The 24,833-nt window shown below is 41.9% G+C and overlaps 1 protein-coding gene across 1 annotated transcript; it reads left to right on the forward strand.

The window, feature by feature from the left end:
- Positions 1-948: 948 nt before the first annotated feature.
- gpr137c (G protein-coupled receptor 137c) lies at positions 949-20,429 on the forward strand. Its single transcript, XM_079495797.1, has 8 exons — positions 949-2,070; positions 12,553-12,602; positions 13,789-13,896; positions 14,435-14,573; positions 16,435-16,584; positions 18,119-18,244; positions 18,615-18,739; positions 20,143-20,429. The coding sequence occupies exons 1-8, from the start codon at positions 1,591-1,593 to the stop codon at positions 20,426-20,428; spliced, it is 1,464 nt and encodes a 487-aa protein (XP_079351923.1). The 5' UTR covers positions 949-1,590; the 3' UTR covers position 20,429.
- The last annotated feature ends 4,404 nt before the right edge of the window (positions 20,430-24,833 follow it).

Raw genomic sequence — 24,833 nt, forward strand, 5'->3', positions numbered from 1 at the left:
GCAGAGAAATAAGTCACAGACACAGTGGTACAATTACAACTCAACATATTTTATTATTATTTTACATCCAGGTATGCAATTACCAGGCAGTTAACTGGTCAATAACTAACTTTAACTATGGATGCATCTTCCATGAGGGGGAATCGAACTCGTCTCCAAATCCCCTACAAAGAAAAATACATGTTACACCGACCGTACTATTTACTGGTGATGTGGGTCAGAATATAATTGCGGGACTTTTGAAGTCCATGGGATATAACTAGCCTTAGATTTGCATATTTTTGCGCAAATGTATAACATTTCTTAACAAATCAATGGTATTTCATCAACTGGTCATCAAAACCATAGACATAGATCCATATGAAACATCCCAGAAAGATGTTTAGTCATGTTTTCTTTTCTTTCTTTTTTAATGTTTAATCGTGTTTACTTTAGTACTTTAGCGTCTATATCTTCCTGTTACACAAAAGCCACGTGCTCCAACCGGCCAATCAGATGGTCGTTGTTGTTTTTTACTTGATTTAACCTCCAATCACACGCAAGCAAGGAGGCGGATACTTCTTCCACAGCTGACATCATTGCTGACCAATCGGGTCAGTTGATCTGTGGGGGCTGGGCGCGGCGATGGCCAATGGGCTGTCGTATCGGTTACGTGGGCGTGGTTACGACGCTCGCTTTGGAGATTCCCACGGAAACTGGGCTGGATGACGTCACGTGGCTCCACAATGGAGCAGTAGGTACCAGTACTCAGAAGTAGCATTGCATTATTACCACAATGTTAAAAAAGAAGGCGCGTATTAAACATTTTACTTTAGTGAATATATATAGATGAATACAGGTAGAATGAATATAGTGATTGATTGATTGAATACGGTACTTTATCAACAGTTTGCAGGGGAAAAAAGCACACAACACCATGATAAAGCATTACACTTGTTTACTACAGGGTCCACCATTTGTAACTAAAGTCTTCAAATAACTGTATTAGTAAAAAGTACAACATTGGAAATTATCGTGTCAATTAGTCCAAAAATGTAGTTCATTTGAGCCAAGATGGCGGCTCACTGACAGCCAGTTTCCGTATTAGTGGAGAGAATGAGGGGGTGTGTCCAAACTGCATCACAGCTGATCTGCTTCCTTTTTTTTACCCAAGTTGTTTTTTTGCAGAGAGAGAGAGAGAGAGAGAGCAGCTTTGCAGAGATTCTTGTCAGAGGGGTATATCTCTCTTTCTGTCTTTTCTGGAAGACCTTTTCTCGTCAGAATGTTTTTATTATGCCAGCGTTTTAAACTCCAATTCCTTCCTTCAGACATACACCGGGATTTAAAACACCAGAGCGTGGCTTTTCAACAACAATGCCTCTCCTTTTTGGAATGAACTGCTTTTTTATTGTTGCGGTTTTTTTGCACGGGACTATAGGTTGTTTACCATCGCCTTTTCCTTCCTAATGCACGCACGAGTGAAGAAAACAAAAAAAAACACTTACTAATACTAAATGTAATAATTCCAGTGGGTTGGTGCACGCACACTAACCCCTCTGAGTGCCAGCCGTCGCTTTTCTTCTTGTTGTTGTTGATCACCCAGATCTCGAGATGTTTTCGCACCAAAATGAGGTCAACCCCAGCAGCAGCAGCAGCAATGTGGTGTTTACCTCCTCGACAACAATAAGGGAGCCCGGGCTGCGTGCAGACACAGCCGGGTCTGCAGACGCCACCGGCGGCGGGGGGACTGCTGCTGCTGCTGCAAACGCACCGCTCATCATCTCCCCTAGTCTGGAGCTGAGCATCACCATCATCTACACCGTCCTGTACTCCTGTCTCTTCGTCTTCGTCTACCTGCAGCTGTGGCTCATCCTGCACTACGGACACAAGCGCTTCAGCTACCAGAGCGTGTTCCTGTTCCTGTGCCTGCTGTGGGCAGCGCTCAGGACCACCCTGTTCTCCTTCTACTTCAAGAACAGTACTGTGGCGCAAGCCAGCCGGCTGCAGCCCCTCGTCTACTGGCTGCTCTACTGTCTGCCCGTCTGCCTGCAGTTCTTCACCCTGTGCCTGCTCAACCTGTACTTCGCACAGGTAAATGTTAAATGTATGCAGTCAGTCACTGAGTGTGCGCCTGGCTGTGTCTGCTGAGCTGTGTTTGTTTTCCTGAGATTTTATTGCACACCCTGTGTTCTGTTTTCTATGCGTTTCACAGTGTTTGTTACTAGGAATGATTCATGCTGTTTTTATTCATATAAAGCACTTTGTCTTTGTGAGTCCTTTCTGTGAGAAGTGCTACTGCTATACAAGTAAAATTTGATTTACTAATACTTATAATACTTACAGCCAGGTAAATTGACCCCAACCCCCCCATAACTTAACGTGTGTGTGTGTGTGTGTGTGTGTGTGTGTGTGTGTGTGTGTGTGTGTGTGTGTGTGTGTGTGTGTGTGTGTGTGTGTGTGTGTGTGTGTGTGTGTGTGTGTGTGTGTGTGTGTGTGTGTGTGTGTGTGTGTGTGTGTGTGTGTGTGTGTGTGTGTGTGTGTGAGATCTGCATATTGTGTGACCTGATTTCATTAAAACGGCTGACATTGCAATATTTGCCCCCATTGTTTCATAGTCCATGTTAATATACAGCAATCACAGCCCAACTGTTTAATCTTTATCAATACACAATACCCTGTTCTGCACTAACATCTACTCTAAAGAGCAGAGGGCTCCACACAGTCTATTCTAGTCTAGTAAGCATTTGGCCTGGGTCGTATAGACACAGATGGGTAGAGATTTTGAAGCCGTGCTCCATAATGGAAGCAGCTGGGTTAAGGTGGCTCGCTGCCTTAATGGAGATGATAGTCTGATCCTTACAGTCTGTGCTGTGGTTTATCCCATAACCCATATGCATGTACTGTGTGCCATACATGTAGATTATCAAAATAATAATGACAAATATTGATAATCCATCATTTAATAAAATAATCGATACATAATTATTAATTAATAAGCCTATTTCGGGGAAAGTAGTAAAATTTGCCGATGTACAAGCATAAATACATGTGTATATTATACATTTCTCAAAGCTGCTGAAGTGCCCTCGATGCAAGGACAAACCTGACATACAGACTAGCTGGATGTGGTCATGTAAAAAGCACTGGTTCTCAAAGTGGGTTCCTTCAGGGGGGTCCAGGCGGTTGGTTCCCAGCCAAAAACAAGGAACAGTTTAAACATCCATTTGCCGATCTACAGTACAACCGACGTGGCGCGTTATGAGCTTTTAGATTGGATATGAATTAAAAATGTGTTGGACAAATCGTATCGTATATGGGGATCCATATCCATATGGATATCCATATGGGGATCCATCCATGCCACAAAATATTTTCGATACAGGGGTCCGGGGCCAAATACATATTAACCTGGTGGCTACTGACATGAAAAAGTGATATAAATGAATGGCGTGGTGCTGTTCTTGTGTATGAGTCAGTGCTTTGAGAGAAAGAGGTTCCTACAACTTCATGCATGGTTAATTTTAAACTGGAAACAGAGTGGAAAGAGATGGTACACACACGCATTCATACAAAATGTTTGTCACAGTCGAGCATTTTCATATATTTTATTAGGTTGTCTGTTTATCTATAATAGGCCAGCCAGATTGTGAGAGGCCACACGTCTCATAGCATCATCCAGTAATATAATGGTGTGTTTATCCTAATGTTCTATTATGCCAGTAGCCGCTCCTGGCATAATGGAATATTAAGATAAACAAAATCATAATCTTTCTCTCTCACATAGCTACACAAACACACTGTAATGGTGTTCCCTGCTGCCGCTATTGTATAACCATGCACTTCTAGTTTATCACAGCTGCTTCCCATCCAGGTGATGGGAATTAAGCAACCCATATAATATTGCATTTGACTTTCGGTGGATCAGTATCGGCAATTACGCAGCCGATGTCATGTGTCATTTTTAACATTTTGGGCATGTCAAGCTCACAACACGTTGCAAATTTGTGAGCATGTAGATCGGCTGTTCATGAATTGTGGATTAGAACTTCTTGTACTTACTCTCCTAAATGGGGATCAGCATCGAACCCAAACATCTGGCTCTTCTAGTCGGAACATTGCTTTTGTGCCCCATAGGGCAGTGGTGCATAATAGAGACCCATTTGAAAGGTTGTCATGAAGGTCAGGGTCCTTCAAAGATGTCATGGGTTCTATACAGTATGTTTTATAGCCCAATAAATATTGTGGTTCCAGACAGTGTGATAGCGTTCGCGATCGGATGAAAACCTCGTAGTTTTCATCAGGAAATGAAACACCTGTGTTCCAAATGGATCCATATCGTTGGTTATTATCAATGTCGTCATTATTTAGTCACAAGCTCTTGATGCTTTTCTTTGGTTCAGTGTTGATGAAAACCCACAGAGCAGTGAGCAAATTGTCACAATAGATCGGCAGATTTTTGTGTGACACTATTGTCCGCCAGAGTAGGGCATACATCTTTTGGAAATCATTAAAAGTAGAGAGATGTGGAGATATGAGATTTCTGCCCGACAGCAACAATATGTAATATCCAGAGTATCACGCGGCTCCTCTCCCCTGTGGATGTCTGTGTGTGTCATACTATAGACTGGTTGGCTTGATTAACTACGGCTCGGGATGTAAAATGGGCCACAACTGCATTGCTTGTGTGGTGTGCAAGTACAGATCTATGCATGCTCAGACTTACCTGGCTGGGCTTACGCCCAATTAGGACAGTAGGTCATTGTAGAAAGGGAAAATATAGTTATTTTTTTCCCAGTCACCCCACCCCAATCATCATCAACACATTGTGTCTAGGCCTGTCAGCTATCGTTATTTTTGCATAATCGTCAATCGTTTCCAGTCGTGTGTATAAATTCATCTGTTGGAAAAATGTCATACATTTTCTACAAGCTGGGTCATTGTCATTGTCATTTATGTTGTCATATCAAGTTGTCATATCTGTCCTGTGCAATCTTTGTTGACAAAGCCTAAAAGGAAAACGGAACTGTAATTTAGATTCATATGTTCCAATGTTCAACTCCAAATTCACACTTAAATTGTTGGTAGCAATTATTTGTATGACAATTAATTGTCAAGTACAATTTCATGATCGTGACAGCCCTGTGACCCCCTCTCAGAGTTAAAATAACATTTTGCAGTGTAGTCTCAAAGATAAAAGAAAATGTAATAAAACTATGGCTCCTTGAAATGAAAAATGTTGAGTATCAGTCACTAGTCTAGCAGACCCTGGGTTGTATCCAAAGCTTTACCTTTGCTGACCTCCCATTCAAAGATGGCATGCTGTGACTGCATGTTGCTTTTGTGAAAGGTGGGATAACTGCTCTAGAATGAGCACTGTGGTACTGTCCATTGTGTTGATGGTCAAGTTGAACCGATCTTAGAGATAGCTGCATCAGTTGTACCTATAGGTTGAACGCATGAAGAAGGATCACTGTGACAAAATACCACTAATGAAAAGTAAATATTGTTTGTAGTGATGGGAGATTAATCGGCAAACACATCGGTATTGGACGATTTTAGCTGTTTTTAGATTAATCGGCATCGGTTCGATTAATCAATGAATCGGTCCGCTTAATTTGTCTGTCTTTACAGATAAACAAGCCCAAAGTAACAGCTTGAACAGATCTACAAGCTCACAATATTAAATATAAAAGGTAATTAAGTTAAATCTGACTTGCCTAAGCCTGCAGTGCAGATACATGTATTTTTCAGAATGGACAACATTTTTCAATACAGAATGAGATCATATCGACATCGGTAGTATCGGTTATCGTCCATAACAGCAATTAATTATATCGGATATCGATATCGGCCAAAATGTCTCATCGGCACATCCCTAATTGTTTGGTTATTTATTTTACATTTATATGAGATGTGTTAGATCTCACCTCATTTTAAAGGGACACTTTAATCCCTGTAATCCAAAATGCACTACCAGTACAGTATGTCCTATGAGTCTTCTTCATATAACAAAAGCTGCAGTGTATATTTAGATGTCTTCCCTGCATCCCAGCAAAGGACAAACGCACAGTAAGTAGTTTGTATGCTGATCACAGCTGGTTGATTTTGTAAAGGTCATAGTGCAAGTGTTTGTGTAGACCAGTGGTTTTCAACTTTTCACAATAATGTGCAAGTCAAAATCTCAAGCACCTTAATGTCTATTGATTTTCATTATAGTGTATATGGGCTCAAATTAACTTCAATGTCTTTCATGTCATTATTAAAAAATAAATATAATTGCCCCCTAAAAACACGGTTCTCGGTTATTCGGTCAACCGAAAAAGTACTCGACAGAATAAGCGCAACGGAGATGATCATTAGTTGCAGCCGTATTGGTGATGATGACGCTCAGGCGTGTTGTGAAGTTGAACGTACGATCTATCCGACTGCATCATTTCTGTCACATGAGGAAAGGCGACCGCAGTCATGAACATACACATAATGTGAACAGATGTCTCGCAATGTTTAGGTTTATTAATTGCCCATGGTGAGAATGGGGGAAAGAGTTCCTTCCCTTTGTCTAACGCATTCTTTCTGTTGCGAAATAATATGTTTCCTTCAGATGGGACTCCGGAAGACTCTCTCTGGCTCCCATACTGTACTTTGTTAGATGCAGATGTTTATTCAAATCTTTCGACCTGGACAGTGCCCTGTTTTGCACTGAACAACACACAGTCCTGGATACATGTGAACAGTGTTCTATTCAGCTGAGTGTGTGTGTGTGTGTGTGTGTGAGAGCGAATGGGGTGGAGTAGACAGTCGGTTACTCACAGTTGTTGTGTAACAGCTGCCCTCTCCAACTATCAAAGATTGTTTTGCAACACACACGTTTCAGTGACCAGTCAGTAACTCACTGGTCTTTGGAGCTTTAGATGTAGGTGGTGAATTTTACACGAGGTTATGGTTTGTGTTGGAGAATCGTATAGATACAGTCAGCTAATCGTCGTATGGTAATGGTTCTCAAACCTTTTCATGTCACGGACTCCCAAATTAGTATACATTTATCCACGGACTCCCATCTGAAAATATTTTGTGGCAGCCAGGGACCCCCATACAAGATTTTCTTTCTTAAAATATATTAAAAAACAAACGAAACACAAAAAAAGTTTTATTTGTTTTGAAATGCTTGTAGATCAGCAAATGGCTGATGTACAGTATGTAGGGGTTAGGTTAAAGTGGTTGAACTGATTTTGATGCTATATTAACTAATTTAGCTGGGGACCCCCTTCTGAGAACCACTGTCCTCTAATGGAACCCATACAACTGCTGTCTGCAGTTGTATGGGTATTCCCGATCTGCATCTAACAAAGTACAGTATGGGACCCAGAGAGAGTCTTCCGGAGTCCCATCTGAAGGAAACATATTATTTCGCAACAGAAAGAATGCGTTAGACAAAGGGAAGGAAATCTTCAATGTGAGATAAGCATGACATATGAACATGTCAGGTAACATGTACACATTGTCTACACATTGTATTCCCAAATTGCATCGTTCCAGGCTAGCGTGGTGCACTGCAAATGTAATATTTTTTAATATACTAAAACTCACTACTGCTGACCTCAAATGCACAATGAACAAAGACACTTCAGAAGTTGCTAAAATTGCCAAATTAAGTTTAAAAAGCAGCTAAATTCGTCACTCTTTTTGTGCCATTTGTAGAAAGAAAAGAAAAAACTGAAAAGAAAGAACGTTGGTATAGTAGTCTGAAGAGTTGCTAAATCTATTAACAAAATTGCTAAGTTGTCAACAGTGCTTCTGAATGAGCCCTAGGTCAAACTCTTCACATGTGAAGACTAAAGTTCCACATGTCTGAATGTGTTTGGAAAGACCAACAAACAAACACATTCAGACATCCTGAATGGATGTGGAGGAAAATATTAGATTGCAACACTGTCCTCCACGTCGTTGATCAACTTATCCGATTTGGGGTTGGGTAATGAGGCTGTTGGAGTCTTGTGATTGGTGAACAAACGTCCTGAGTCAGCTGACCTGTCCTCAGTCACAATGAGGAACTTTAGTCTTCACATGTGAAGAGTTTGACCTAGGGCTCATTCAGAAGCACTGTTGACAACTTAGCAATTTTGTTAATAGATTTAGCAACTCTTCAGACTACTATACCAACGTTCTTTCTTTTCCGTTTTTTTTTCTTTTTCTTTTCTTTCTACAAATGGCACAGAGTGACACATTTAGCTGCTTTTTAAACTTAATTTGGTAATTTTAGCAACTTCTGAAGTGTCTTTGTTCATTGTGCATTTGAGGTCAGCAGTAGTGAGTTTTAGTATATTAAAAAATATTACATTTGCAGTGCACCACGCAAGTCTGGAACGATGCAATTTGGGAATACAATGTGAAGACAATGTGTACATGTTACCCGACATGTTCATATGTCAAGCTTATCTCACATTTTCTGATATGTACAGTAATAATGTGACAAACGGGAAGCAAAACTCAGCCAATCAGTGAGGCCGACTGGTCGGGTTAGCCAATCGGTGTCACGTTGTGAGCTTGTAGATAACATTAGTTTTACCTATAATGACATCCTGCATAATAATTGCTGATACCAACGTCGTCGCAAAAGTCTAATGGTGCGTTCACTCGGGCAGAAGCGAAGACAAATAGGAGTGTCATTGACTCATTTGGAGCATCATTACGTCTTTGCATCGTCATGCCGTTGGCTTCCATTGATAATGAATGGTAGACTGCGTCTTTGCATCTGCCCGTGTGAACGCAACATAATAATGGCCGACATATCAGCCAAACCAATATGGTCTACTCCGGACCTCTGTTATTTGACTTTCTTGGTCACATAATGTTGCTAAGCAAAGGGCTAGCCGCTAGGGCGATTTCAGCCAGGCCAAGTGCAAATTATCAGCACTACCCAGGCTATTAATCTCAAAGAAAACCATGTATACTGTAATCGTGCATTTTGTACATTTCTAATACTGCAGTTGGCTCACTGGGCTGCAGTTCTCTCATCAGATAGTTGAGTGTAGCTGACAGATTCCTAACAAAGTGTTCTGGTACAAAATCTCTGACATTCAGCTGAACAAACCTCAGGCATTAGCAGCCCCTTTAAAAGCTAGAGGTAGACGGTGGTTTAGTACTGTGGTTCTCAAAGTGGGATCCAGGGACTCTCAGGGTTCCGGTAAGGCAGTGGTTCTCAACCAGTGGTCCGGGGACCACCAGTGTTCCTTGAGGGGGTTCCAGGTGGTGGTTCCCAGCTAAATGATGGAGAGTTGGTAACCAAATGGACCCTTATAGATATTGTTATGGGTCAATTTGGTTTCATTTTGCGTTCTCAAGAGTTAAGAGAAAGAGAACATTATTGTTAAACACCTATTACTTAATTTACAAGAAGTCTACACATAATTAGAGAATGTAGAAGAATTGTAATTTTGATCAACGGTTGCCTCCTATGGTACCGACATCAATAAAGCATGGAAATGGGGACAGAATCTTATCCAACAACAAAACATTATTTAGTTTAACTGGTGGTCCGTGGCTTAAATGCTGAATAACTAATGGGCCTTGATATGAAAAGGGTTGAAAACCACTGTGTTAGGGGGTTCTAAATTGACCTGTACAGTCTGTAACTCTGACGGTATACAAATGGAACCAAATGAACCCTAACGGCTCCATTTGGTTCCATTTGTATACTGTACTGACATTCAGTCCTTGAAATGTAAAGGTTTGATAACCACTGGTCTAGTACTGTCTAAAACCAAGATTGCCTTTGGATCTAAAAATGTTGCATCACTCGGGCTCTAATCCACTGACTCCAGTCCACCGCCTGACAACCATCCACTTCAGTCGGCAATGTGGACGGAGCAGTGCATTGACAACAAGGGGCCACGCCATACAATATGAACCGCAATACATCCCAGCAAGCCAAATGACGTCATGATGATGTTATCATGACGTCCTCCGATGATTCCAGTGACGTTCAGGACTAGGCCAGATCACAGCCCATATGGGGATGATCTTTACGTCATTTCCAGGACGTCATCACCAGTTGAAATAATATAGCTTATTCTGGGCCAGATCTGACTAGTTATGTTATGACTTAAGTTGATCTGGTCTCGATCTGACTCTTTCTGATTCATCCAGGGACATTCGTCTTAGTGAGCAGAATTGATGTTGGTTGAAATCAGGTGATATTCTGGGCCAGATCTGACTAGTCTTGGTTTGACTTGATTTGGCCCCAATTGAGACGTCACTAATTCGTCCAGGTCCTGACCGTGCTTGCTGGGATATGTGTGGCTCCAAACCATAGGAAGGATAGATGCAAAGACACAAATTTCAAGGACAGCTGTGCATAATGGGGTGAATGAGAGGCTTAAATTGCCTAAATTCCACTGGGCAAGGTGCCGTGGTGTCAGGGATCTCTTATAGCTCGGGACCCTGATACCAAATCACTGAATAGCAGGTCTGTTGTAGAGAAAGTCGGTCACACACAGCCTATAAACCGAGTTTGAATGAGATGTATTTCTGTTGAGTTTAACTCTGGTTACTTTCCCCTTCTCCTGGGGCTGTTGAATGGGTTCCATTCCAACCAGTGTTATGTTTGCTAAGAGGTCTTTTCGAGTGCTCACACAGATACTCATCATATGGTGGCCAAAAGTCTCTGCATTGCCACTGATAAAATGCCTGCATGCCCACTGATAAAACATCATGCTGTTATGACATGTTGTACCGTCTGACACACGGGTCGTGGAAATCCGGTTGCTTTTTTTTTTCTTTCATGAGTCAGATACAAGTTGTGTCATGTGATTTAGTTCCCCTTAAGATTTCTCTCTCTGTCTGTCTCTCTCTCTGCCACCACCATTTTATAAAGAATATTTTCATTTGTAATAAAACAAAAGCCACATTCCACCCCACAATCCAAAAGATATTCCGAGTATCATCTTTGAAGTTTTGTCACCCATGTGCGTTACTAAATAAGGTTTCCACTAATCCTGACTATCCTTTAACTCGTAACCAATTTCATTTTGACAACCTTCCCACTGTTGGTATGTTTTATCAGGCTGCTTTCTCCTTTGTGTTACTCAGTAAGACAGTATTTCTAAGTGTGTGTGTGTGTGTTATGTTTGCTTGAAAACACACACACACACACACACACACACGCTTCTATTACTATACCTTACCCCAACACATGACATGTGGCGTGGTGTTGACTGATGGCTTCATATCTAGGTTTCTAGTCAGTCAATAATATTTGTACTACTAGACGGACCGTGTGTGTTTAAGTTTAATATTTACAGTGATTTACTCTCATAATGAGCCCATTCATCGTTACCCATGTCATTAATTCATTAAGGAAGGTTAAACCCTTTCATCTGACAGCATTGCCATGTCCTTTCTGTCCGTCCGTTAGGACTAATCAAGTTTAGCCTAATGTCACTTAGAAGCAAATTGTCACTGTCGGGGTGGGTAACCTTCTGTCCAAAACCATTACATTTCAGCAAATCAGTTAGGATTTAGTCACAAGCTCTTGTTAATACTTTTTATTGGTTCAATATTTATCCACAGACACGCTTCCACTTCTTTCACTTTATATTATACTTTCACAAAAACTGCAGAGATAGCTGATCGCTAAGTTTAGTGAGATTGGAGAACGGCAGGTTCTGCTGCTTTTGTGTGACACTTTTTTAAGTAGGGAATACAAGGTCTCTGCCTGAAGGCAACAAAGTGTAGTTATAGGAAGTGAGTTGAATTGAGTGCATTCTGGGATGTTTTGGGGTAGTTCCACCACCCTCTGTGTTGATAGATTCGTCACCAAAACTTGTGGTGGTGTGCAGACCATGGACTCGGACAACTGTTCATGTTCTCCACACATTCCATATTATGTGTCATTGTCGACACAATGGTGTGTAGATGGATGCAACACACATGACTTGGTACAGTTTCAACACACGTGTGTGTGTGTGTGTGTGTGTGTGTGTGTGTGTGTGGGGGGGGGGGGGGGCTGCTATCAATTTCGTAGGCATTGGTTTGATTTAGTCCTCACACGCAGACAACACATACGCAGGGTCGCATACGCACGCACACACACAAAACAACAGTGAAAAACAATTCATAAGATTCTGTCAACAAGTGTGTGTGTGTGTGTGTCTTTTTCTTTGTTACAAGCACTGTGTGTGTGTGTGTGTGTGTGTGTGTGTGTGTGTGTGTGTGTGTGTCTCTCTCTCTCTCTCTCTATCTTTTGACTGTCTGATTTGAATGTATACACTGGAATTTGTCACAGGCTCTGTTAAGTTCACACTCTCCTCCCAAGTGGAAGCAATGAATAAGTGTTTATTTGCCTTGCCGTCAGCATTTGCTGAACGAAGCCCCTCGGTTAGATTGCAAACAGCTCAAAGACCAAGAGTTCACCAAATACATACTTTATATTTCCTGTTTTCTTTCTGAACTTAGGAAATTGTTATTATACATTATTGTTCTAAATGTGATTTCATTGCTTCTATCTGTCTCACTGTCTTTGTCTGTCTGTCTGTCTGTCTGTCTGTCTGTCTGTCTGTCTGTCTGTCTGTCCAGGTAATGTTTAAGGCCAAAGCCAAGTACTCTCCAGAACTCACCAAGTACAAGTAAGTCTGTGTTTTTGGTTTGGTAGTAATCTGTCGTTTTTTCACCAAAGAAATGGAAGATGACTTGTTGACAAACCGTGTCGTGTAATATTTCTTCACCAGGCAGTTATGACGTTATTTTGCCAAATAGTTTCTATTCATCTACTTTGGCAACCATAAAAATTGTTTTTTATTATTTTTTTATAACCAAAATTAAACACTACGCTTGGCTGAACTTGCTTTCTTGCGGTGATACCATTGGTTTCGATGAGCAAGTGCAAAATCTGGTGGTAACACTTGCTATGCATCTCATGTCTATAATGCATTCTAAACATACTTATAATGCATTATATTATGCATATATTATATCATAACACTGTATAATTGTAGCACTGCAACCATCATAATATAACACATTATAAAGAATTTTATAATTACTTATAAGATCATATAATACTTTTTGCAAGGATTATAGTGTATATACATATAGGCTATAATTAATTTGATATATATAAAAAAATCACACCCGTGTGAACTGAGTGGTGCAGTGACATCACACACTAACCATAGCAACCATGCTCACCTGTGCGTGGTACCACGTACAGGTACACAGGTACACGTACAGGTACACGGGTACAGACAAAGCTGGTTGTTGGAGTGGTTTGCACCACTCAAACCACTCAAAAATGCGTTATAGTAATGTTCACTGTTATAATGCATTATAGTGTAATTATAAGTCACTTTAAGTGGTCATTCTATACTTTAAATAAAGTAATGGCATTTATGATGGTGTACTGTAGGCAGCAACCTATTGTGGTGTTCTTGCATAAATGTAATGACTATACTTGTGACTTATAATCGCACAATAATGCCTTATAACATAATTATAATGCAGTATAAAGTGATGCATTACTCCACATTTGGGCATGCCTGAAAAAGAACTCCATATATGGGCATGAAAGGGACACAGACATAATAACTTGGCTGGGCATGCATTTCCAACTTGCATCGTTCCAAGTAGGCCAGTGCCCAACGGGCATCGCTCTAGTAATGCCAATGCATTATAATGTGTGCTTTCATAATGTGTTGCGATAATTCTCATATGTTTACTGCTATTCCACGGTGCTATGAGCAGAAATCCCAAACCTTTGCGCTCTCTCTCTCTCTCTCTCTCTCTCTCTCTCTCTCTCTCTCTCATATATATCAGGACCCCCCTGCGTTTGGCCTTTCTGTGTCTCAGTATATTGTTCCTGGTGGTAAATCTAACCTGTGCACTGCTGGTGCAAGGAGCCCTGGAGCGCTTTGAACCACCAAGGTAAAGGAGCCGCTCACATACAGCTTCCATTATTTACAGCAGTGCAGTGCTTCTCAAAGTGGGGTCCCCCGACAAATAAGTTCATATAGCACCTATAGCATCTTTTATTTTATTTTTGAATGTATATATTTTTTTATGAGAGTCTTTTCAGATGGTGGTCTGCGGCCGAATACATATTCATTTTGGGGTCCTTGACATGAAAAAGTTTGAGAACCACACATACTGATTCTTTTTTTTGTCTGTGAACCACGTTATACTTGGTGCCCCAATATTGGGCAGGTTACTATAGACGAATAGACGAAAATGTAAACAATTAAAAAAAAATCTGAATATTTTTCTAAATTATCCCAAAAAGCCCCAAAGTCCCGCAGCTACATGTGAGCTTGTTGATCTGCTGTTTTAAAAAAAATGGTTCCGTGGCTAAGTGGATAATATTTACTTACTTCTTTAAATGTCTTCTAAAATTCTCTCTCTCTCTCTCTCTCTCTCTCTCTCTCTCTCTCTCTCTCTCTCTCTCTCTCTCTCTCTCTCTCCGTAGTGATGCAGGTATAAGGCATGCAGTGTTGGCCAGGGTGCTGGTCAATGATAGTCTGTTTGTACTCTGTGCCATCTCTCTTGCCGTCTGCCTCTTTAAGATTGCCAAGATGTCCTCTGCCAATGTTTACCTCGAGTCCAAGGTAATAATAATAAACAATAACAATGATTTTATTATTCTTTATCCAATGTTAACCGTGCAACGACCTCTCTGCCCTACTGTGCTATTTAACCACCTGAACCGTAGCATCCCTATCCTAGGGGGAACATTCACTATTTTTGCCGAAGAGATTTGCTGTAGAGGGGAAAAGGGGTAACTACTACTACAATTTACAATTTACAATTTAGGCATTTAGCAGACGCTCTTAATCCAGAGCGACTTACATTAAGCAATAACAAAAGCATGGCATACATCACATATATAAAAAGTAGTTATCATGAATCATGCGTAGACTAAGAACGTAACAGTGGAGTATCTATGTAAACTATACATACTATACTATATAATATATTATACATATGTACTATAAAGTGCTATGACTACATAAAGTGCAATTCTAGAGCTGTCTACGTAACAAGCTATAAGTCTGTTTAAAATACTATCTAAGTCTACATAATGTGCTATCTAAGGGGCTAGGCTAGGGCAAGTGCTACGGGCCATGGTGGAGTCTGAAGAGGTGGGTTTTCAGACTACTACTACTAGTATGGCTTACCCCGGTCAACTAAACATTATGTTAAGTTAAGCTTTAAGGTACAGTAGTAGTAAGTAACTATCACAGACACATTTCACTTCTCCTTTGTGTAAATCGTGACTGTCGTTGAGAAGTGAGTGTAATTTTTTTTATAATTGTGATTTTGGTGTTTATAATCCCCTAAGGGATGGCCCTTGGGACAAGACGCAACAATACGAATTGATTCATTCATTCAGGCTCATATTTTACTCACTAGCCGAAGGCTGGAGACTACGCCTTGGATAAAGGCGCTATATAAATCTTAATGCACCATTCACTATTTATGTTTCATCCGTTCGTTCGTTCGTTTTTTGAGTTGACAGCGCCTGTCTGCCATTTGTTTCTATGGTAAAGACGTGCTGGTGCTCTGTCGTCGACAGCATCGAAATGCCTTAGTTTTCTGAAAAACACATGTTGCTTTACACTAGCATAGCATAGGCCCTGAGTAGTCTCTAATGCTTCCATCATAGTCTGGAGAATAGAAGCTCTCTCCATGGCTCGTTTTGAAACTAGCTCCTCGCCACTCACCTACACACTTCCACTCGGTTTGAGCAAAGATATTTAAATAATAGAGACGGCACCGGAATTCCCCTCCCATCCAGTGCCGTCTATTATTTATATATCTATGCTCAAACCAAGTGGAAGTGTGTTGTAGGGCAAGTGGCGAGGAGCTAGTTTCAAAAGGGGGCAACGAGTAAGCGAGAAAAGCGCACCCTCACTCGGTGCAGAGGCAAAAACAAACTCCTACTCGAAGTAAAACAGTGTGTCGATTGTTGAAGCTAAGGTGGCTAGTTCGTTTTCGGCGTTATTTCTTCTTTCACTAGTTTTGTCGGTGTTAATTCCATGATACTTTTTTGCATTAAACTATCCGCGCACAAATAACTACTACTCTACTCTATGGTCCCGTCTCGGTTGTGTTTCCAATGTCACTACAGTTACGTGAGCACTGCGTCGTGATTGGTCGTGGCAGGTTACAACTAACCCGTGGCAGGTTAAAACTAACCTGTGGCTTCCCTGTGAGGTTAGGTATAGAGTTTGGGTTTTGGGCAGGGTGTCGGACTCATGACTGTAGGACTGTTAGTACGTCGGACCATGCACCTGTGAATCTCAACCGTGTGTGTGTGTGTGTGTGTGTGTGTGTGTGTGTGTGTGTGTGTGTGTGTGTGTGTGTGTGTGTGTGTGTGTGTGTGTGTGTGTGTGTGTGTGTGTGTGTGTGTGTGTGTGTGTGTGTGTGTGTGTGTGTGTGTGTGTGTGTGTGTGTGTGTGTGTGTAGGGTACATCTGTATGTCAGGCCACTGCTATAGGAGCCCTGGTGGTGCTGCTGTACACGTCGAGAGCCTGCTATAACCTGGTGGTAGTGTCACTGTCGCCACAAGACCAGCCCAGTCTATTCAACTACGGCTGGTACAATGTCTCCGATCAGGTACGCCGGTCCCCTGTGTGGGGGTGCTGTAGTCATCTGTGTGTGTGTGTGTGTGAGAGAGAGAAAAGAGAGAGTGGGTGCGGGACTGTGCCCTCGCTTCAATGCATGTGCATACAATCCATCTTAGGGGATTTGGGAAGGCAATGCTCAGTGGGGCAAAGGGCTTTGTTTGTCTATAAATAACTGTGTGTGTGTGTCCTACATCAGGGTTCAACCTTTGAGATAACCCAGTCAAAACATTAGTGTGTGTGTGTGTAATCCCAACAATAAATTACAGATTATAGATCTGTTGCAGCTTGCGTATACAAGCTGTGCCTTAGGCTGTGCTGTGTTCATTTAAGGATAGCACCACTGTGTTGTTCTTGCATATATGGAATGCTTTTTTCTACTTTACATTTCTCAATACAGTGCGGTTGTGCGTGTAATGTTTCACCGCAATCTGACCCTGCGTTCATGATTCGAGGCATATGTTGTTCAAAGCGGTCCACTCGTGCAAACCTTAGATGTCAATCTTAGCCAAACAGGATGGAAAATGAAACATCAAACGGATCCTTCTTGATGTGTGCCGATTTGTGTGAAATTTGTAATACAGTAATATCAAAGAATGTGTTTTACATAAGTCGGGTTGCTGGTGGCTCTGTAAATCTGAAAAAAATCTGTGCAGAGGCTCTGCTCTGGCATCCAGGAAGTGTGCACAGTTTTGCTGCGATCGGCCCAATGGTGCCGGAGATTAGCTTCTCGCAGACAGACAGACGGACGAACAAACGCACTGTTTTGCACCCTGTCCGGACAGGGTGCAAAACATAGTCTCTGCCGTGCCTTCGGCCTGGCGTAGACAATAAAGCTTGTATCAAATGGGGGTCAGATATGGCCTTAATACGTATCGAACTGGGCATTGAAATTGCATTGAAAACACAAAATGACTCGTCAGTACAAGTGACAGTGTTGAAATGTTTGAATAAGGTTCAATCTCCATCGTCCGCAACTGTGTGTCCCATCAAAGTGTCTTTCTAAAACGGTTAGTCCCAATACTGGCTGGTTTGTGATTAAACACCAATTACTAAATCTCACGATAATCAAATGCTCACAAAGCCTGACTGGACTGGCTGAGAAACCGAGGAAGTGTCTCTTCCTGGTGGCCGCAAAGTGTAACTACTTTCTCTAGTGAATTATTAGGAATAGTTTCATGATTTTCATGTTTTGTAACCGTTTTAGAAAAGCAATAAGCCACACGAGGTCCGAGGTTACCTTGTATTTTATAATGTCTGAGAGGGTTGGAGCCAGGCACTCCACTACTGTACGTCTCGTGCCTTATTGCCTTATTGAGCAAGGCAGTCGACCCCTGTCCTCTGCCTAAAATGTACATTCTAAATGACTGACCATCCGCTTCTTATCAGTAGCACATGTTCTGGACCAGCCATGTACTAATGAGGTAAACTAAGGGTTTAGGAAATGAATACGAGTCAAATCAATGCTATGTCCTCACAGATGTACTGTATAAAACTAACTGTGCGTGTGCGTGTGTGTGTTCCAGGCTGACGCGCGGGAAGTGAGTGGTGAAGCCTACGTCTTGTTTGGAATAATCTTGTTCTTTTGGGAGCTTCTACCAACTAGTTTAGTGGTGATCTACTTCAGAGTTCAGAAACCCAACCAAAACCTGGTAAATTCCATTCTATTCTATATTCCGCCACTATCAGGGACACGCACACATAAAAGTATTGGAGATATGTTCCATTGTAAGTTGTAACTGATTGTTGTCCATCCTCTGAGTCATGAAATGTTGTAGCGGACGCAGACAAAAGACTAGAACTAATTAATCAAAACTGAAATTGAAGTCAAAACAAATAAATCAATAGATAAATCATTAGAAAAAAAACCTATAATAACCTTGGTTGTTCTGTCTGTCTGTCTGTCTGTCTGTCTGTCTGTCTGTCTGTCTGTCTGTCTGTCTGTCTGTGTGTCTGTCTGTGTGTCTGTCTGTGTGTGTGTCTGTGTGTGTGTGTGTCGGTGCATATGGCGTGTCCTTGTAGCCCTCGGGGGGAATGATCAACAGTCACAGTTTCAACTCCAGGGCTTATTTCTTTGACAACCCCCGACGTTACGACAGTGATGACGACTTAACCAGGAGTATCACCAGCAGAGCTGATAGAGCTAGGTGAGCATGCACACGTGCATGCACGTATGCACAGACAGACACACACACACCGAGTTACAGATTAGATTACACGCACACAGATCAATACATTACACACACACATACTCTCTCAGGAACACAAACATACAGTACAGTACAGTACAGTACAGTACATGCATACATCTATGCATGTTTGCACGACAGGAAAGACTTTGAACACGTGTTGCACTTCCTCTGCATGGAGGTGTTTGTACACACACACACACACACACACACACACACACACACACTGCCACTTCTGTGTTTCTGTCAAATTGTATTTTTCTGGTAACCGCATCGACCCTGAAGCAGCATTTTGGGCATGTTTGGCATATTTTGGGCATGTCATGGGTGAATATTTTGAAATTCCCTGTGAATTCTTCAAAAATAGCTTGTAGATCAGCTATTTTTTTAATAAACTTGCTCTTTTGAAAATAGGTCTTGAAAATCACTTAAACCCAGTGGGTTTCAACCTTTTTCATATCAAGACCCATTATTTCTTCAGCATTTGAGCCATGGACCACCATTGATAACATTTAGCCTCTCAGACCCAAAACTAAAGAATATTCTTTTATCGTTGGATAAGATTTTGTCCACAATTCCATGCTGTATTCATGTTGGTACCATTAGGAGAGATAACAGGCAAACGTTGATCAAAATAACAATTATTTTACATTCTCTAATTGTGTAGACTTCTTGTAAATTAGGTAATGCAGATGTTTAACAATAATGTAACTCGAGAGTGTGAAATGAAACCAAATGGACCCAGAAGGGTACATTTGGTTTCATTTTACACTCAAGAGTTAAAGATCCATTCTAGAAGGGTCCATTTGGTTACCAACTTTCCATCATTTGGCTGGGGACCACCTGGAATAACCTCCAGGACCACTGGTTGCAAACCACTGCTATAGACTAAATAAACTGGACCTGAGTTGACTCTATACTTGGAGCTTGTAGATCTGCTATTATTCAATAGCTAAAGCATAACATAATGCTAACACCAAAAGGGGTATCCGCCCAAAATGGTTTAACCCATGGTCCTCCCCCTCTCATGGAAGTAATTGACAATATATCGAGTCACAACACCAACTTTGATGAGGCTTTATTGCTTTGTTTTAAAAATATTATGTTTTCTTTATTTCCTGAAAAAATATATTTTTCATTTCCTAAAAAATGTATATTTTTCATTTCCTGAAAAATGAACATTTTGGACTTATGAGGTTTCCTCCTGACAGCAGAGAGATGTTTTTTTCTGAAAACTGTTAGGACTTAGAAGACATTTGTAGAATCTGGTCTCTGATCTCAGCCGTTGATTTTTCCCACCCTCCCCCTACTGTGTACCTTTGTCCTTCCCTGCCCTGCCCCGTCCCGTCTCCCCTCCTCAGCCTCCTCTCCTCTGCCCCCCAGCTGGCTCCGTCCAGCTGGTACGGCTCCATCCAGAGGGCCGGCAGCTTAACGGGGGCCATGGTGCCCCCCTCCTCTACGGCCCCCCTGCTCTTCGCCTACGGGAACATCCAGAGCGGCGGCCACCACCACCACCACCACCACCACCACAACTACTATTCCACGCCGCAGGGCAACAACCTCCAGCAGCACCAGACCAATTACTACTCCACGCCTCAGATTTACAATTGCGGCTCACAGAACTACCTCTGCACACCGCAGAATTAAGAGGCCCGGGGGGGGGGGGGGGGGGGGGGGGGGTCTGGCTCGGGGGCCCCGCCGGCGAGGTCCTAACATGAGGGACCGTAACAGTTAACCATCGCCGCCATCGCCATAATTACCGCTTGACATTGTTTGCCGTCGTGGCTTTTAACAGCGACGTTGCCTAGTCCAAACGTTGGGGGGCAGGGACTCCCAAATTGTTCTGGAGAAACGTGGGGATGTAGTGGCTAAAAAGGCCTAGCGGTAGTTCTGAACTTCATAAATGTGAGCCGTAAATCTGTAGAAGGTTCTAACGATGCTCCCTGGGGTTACATTATCGCGTCAAAAAGCCAGGACGCTAAGTTCCTTTCCGTTGATTTGTGCCCAGTGCAGCCAAACCAAATAGGCAGGGACATGCCCACGAGATAGAACAGCCAAACATGATTCCCGTCTTTGCGTACATTATCCCTATATACCTTGTAAGTTCTTTATCAGCCCTCAAATGGAGACATCTGCTGGCCAGCTTTCCTCCTAAGCTCCTAACAGCTTTTTTTTTTTTTTTTTTTTTTAGTACAGTAGGCTATACAGACATCCAAGGGATGCTGATGATGACCTTACAATGGCTGAAATCTTTCTATGTGTGGCAATGCCTGGTCTAGAGTGCGCCTCATTTGAGACCATTTACCCTCCCTGCCTGGCTGCTTCCCATCCCATTTGAATGAGGGTTGAACCACATGGGCAGCCCCTGCCTTCTGGATATGCACATAACGGGACCATGGAGAAAGCACGGCTGCCCCCGGTGGTCAAAACTGTCAATGCACAAGCTCTGTACGAGTCGAGACCAAAAGAGGAACAAACGACACGCACACACGTTTTGAAACGGTGTGGTTGCCAAAAGTGAGACACAATTAAATGTTTTGTTGGAAAGGGCGAGGACACATTTAGAACTGAGGGACTTGGTGCGCTGGACTGATGAGACCGCTTGACTGCCGCTTATTGTCCAGTTCCATTAGCAACTGTCTGCTAACATTATTTTTGGCTAATGAGGATCCTGGACTGAAACACCATAACTGGAACATTGTTGGCTGGCACCGTGAAAGATCACAAATGAACGATCGGTGTATGATGGTAAACATTACATCATGCTAATGGCTGATTTACACTTGTTGCACATTGTGTCGTTCACTGAAAATAATATCTACAATCTCGCCATGCGACCTTCTAAGATTGCACATCAGATATTTTCGCTGCACGGCACCTGCTCTTATGCCACCAACATGATGCTGTCAATTGAGTGTTGGGTAGAATTATGTAGTGAATCATGAACATGATTTCCTGTGTTATCGTGCTAACTGTTGTTGGCTTCCCTGACAGAAATTACACCCCCAGATATTCAATTCATCAATATTTAGAACTGAAGTCCATTGGTACCACTGTCCCACTTTCTACACAATCACCATGTGCCAAGCATATCCAGGTAAGACATAACAGGCCCGTCCGTGTTTGTAGTAAGAAAACACACCAGACACTAATTATAATTATATTTTATTTTTTATTTAATTTAATACCTATATAGATTCTCAAAGAGCTCGACTATCAAATTAATATGGGAGGGTGGGGGGGGGGGGGGGTGCATTTGAAAGTAATAAGGTTTTTACGTGACTTCAGCAATATTACTTTTAATCACCAATATGTTTTGTTTGATTGCACCCTATCATGTATCATGATGGATGAATGGCTACAACTTTAAGGTATTGTATGGAGTTTCCTGTACATGGAGTAAAGTGTTCCCTGAGAAATGGTACTTGGCCAGGAGATGGCGCTAAAACACATTTGGACCACGTAACCAGCAGAGTTCAACACTGAAAATATATATTGAGATCGATAGCTAATCCTCTCTGAATGGGAGGCCATATTTTGCACTTAAAATAACCTTTAAGCTACACCTTCTGAAACGGCTCCGGGGCTTGAATGTAGAACTTAGTCTAACTATGTGGTACGCGCGCGTGATGTCCATCCTCTGTAATTGTAATAATATATACAATCTACCATCATATCACTTCATATTTGCTAATTGTGTGACTCTTTAAGGAAAGTGTTTTTGTACGGGCGGATGGATGGGTGGATAGGGACCGTGGATTGATGTACAGAACTCTCTACTCTTGTATCTCTGTGTAAGGCAATTTAAAATACTCCTGATACAGGTCATCTGACTTTGTGTGTGCGTGTCTGTCTGAGAGAATGTAATGTAATTTTTCTTTTTCATCACTGGAATTTTCAACTCAATGTTATTTCATTCCATGCAAAGGGCCATATATTTTGATGTATTACAAATTATTATTTTGTTTGTTTATTTGGCCCTGCCTTTGGTAGATTCCTATGTGATTCTCACTGACTTACCGACCAACTTCTACTTTGGTGGCACATCCATAGCTTTTTAGCACGACAACGTTTATATATTGAAACCTGTGTATCTGTTAAAAGCTTTCAGGAATGAGGCAGAGAAGGATTGTGTTCTCCCAGACACCAGACAGAGTACGTTTCTAGTTGCACTAACAGTGGGTTTCAAAAGGTCATGCACCCGTCTTCACACACATTACCGGTTTTCAGTTTGGAAAACGAAAAAGTGCACAACTTGCGGTGATGTCCACTTAGTTTTGTTATGTCTGCTGAGAGTTGAGAAGCAGCATTGGGTTGTCCTCAGACGCCTCAATATATTTAGCTATTCCACCCATCTGCTTTCTGTTGACATAGGTTACATCGGATGGTTATACTTCTATTACTTGTACCAGCTAAGACTTGAGCTATTTTAACATGTATATTTAGCTCAATATATCTAACTTCATCTGAGAATTGGCTCAAAGTGTGTGAAAATAACAACAATGAGAATGAAGGTACAGAGTGCTTCTTGTTTCAGAATGAAGGTACAGAGTGAAGGTACAGAGTGATTCTTGTTTCAGAATGAAGGTACAGAGTGCTTCTTGTTTCAGAATGAAGGTACAGAATGAAGGTACAGAGTGCTTCTTGTTTCAGAATGAAGGTACAGAGTGAAGGTACAGAGTGCTTCTTGTTTCAGAATGAAGGTACTAGTGCTTCTTGTTTCAGTGTGATATCAGTTGACTTCATCTGTGCAGTGCATGCCAGAGCAATAGTTCAGTGTTATTTGTTTCTGGGTTTATTTCCGTTTCTGTAAAAGATATTGGCTATCTCTGCTTCATGGTGGATATTGATCACTGTTTTACAGACGTTTTATTTTATTGTTTAATCTGTGGCCATATTGAATGTACTCTATTGTGCTGTAGATCACTAATGATGTATGCAAGCCAAGCACTACCATGTTTAAATAAAGGCCTACCGCACTGTTTTTAAGAAAACGACAAACTGAAGTGTGTTGGACTTACTTACACCACCAGTCTAACGGGTACGTTTCCATGGTGACCAGCCAAACACCGCCGCCTCAGACACGGAAGCAGACCAGACACGCCCTCTGCCACGTCATGTCTATGTGCCTAGACTGTTACTACGCCGCTGCCGCCCTCGTTAGTAATCAGTGCCAGCCACGGCGCGTCAGGCGTGCCCTATATAAAGCACACTTGAACTTGACGCTGACACTTGGCTGGTCCACCTTGACGTGCAGCGTATACCTGTGTTTGGCTCTGGATGGTAAGTGCCTGCACTCCCTCTCCCTCTTTAGGCCTCTGTTAGGCAAGTAGGAGTGGGCCTGAAAACTGATGACGAGAGGAAACCTCGCATCTTACCTGGAAACTCACCTGGCTCGGGTCGAGACTCCAGACAGTCGGCTGCATCTTAAGGCCGTAAGGAAAAACCTTTCTTATCGTCACTTGTTTGATTGAAAGAAGAGGCACTCCCTAATGGTTGAGAAGCTAAGGATAAAAGACTGTGTTGAAGAAACCTACCTTATGAGCGCGGCCGCCGTTGACGTCAACAGAAGAAGGATGTTTAAGTTCTGTTCCACCTTAAACCTGTGAATGAAGACGGAGACTATTGTTTGGTTATTACGCCAGAAAGACACTTTGTTTGCTCAAACCCCTGGTTTAAAAGAGACTTTATTGGTCAAATCCCCTGCCACTGAAAGCTGTGAGATTGGAACAAAGATTTGTTAATTAAGTAGAAATACTTTGCTCTAAGTACCTACCTGCTAGCCGTGTCCCTAGTATCCTATGCTACATACTCACCCGGTCCTAGTTAAAGTATTTCTACTCTAATTCTTCAAACATTTTCTCAATACTGACCAAATGACCATGCTGCTGACATGACACTGCGTGCTGTCAAACAAGTCTACTGTCATCAGTGTCGTGTCAAAGTAATGTTTTTAGTTTAAACTTTACATGGTTTTTTTTCTATTCCTAAGATTCATGTTCATGTGTACAGTATGTTCAGACATTTAACCTCTTAAACCCTCAGTCCTTAC

The sequence above is a fragment of the Electrona antarctica genome, assembly GCF_951216825.1.
Source record: "Electrona antarctica genome assembly, chromosome: 24".
NCBI lineage: Eukaryota > Metazoa > Chordata > Actinopteri > Myctophiformes > Myctophidae > Electrona > Electrona antarctica.

Coding starts and splice junctions, on each gene's coding strand:
- gpr137c (XM_079495797.1), top strand. CDS start 1,591: ATGTTTTCGCACCAAAATGAGGTCAACCCCAGCAGCAGCAGCAGCAAT. Junction 16,585..18,118: donor GGTACAATGTCTCCGATCAG/GTACGCCGGTCC, acceptor TGTGTGTTCCAG/GCTGACGCGCGGGAAGTGAG. Junction 18,245..18,614: donor AGAAACCCAACCAAAACCTG/GTAAATTCCATT, acceptor GTGTCCTTGTAG/CCCTCGGGGGGAATGATCAA.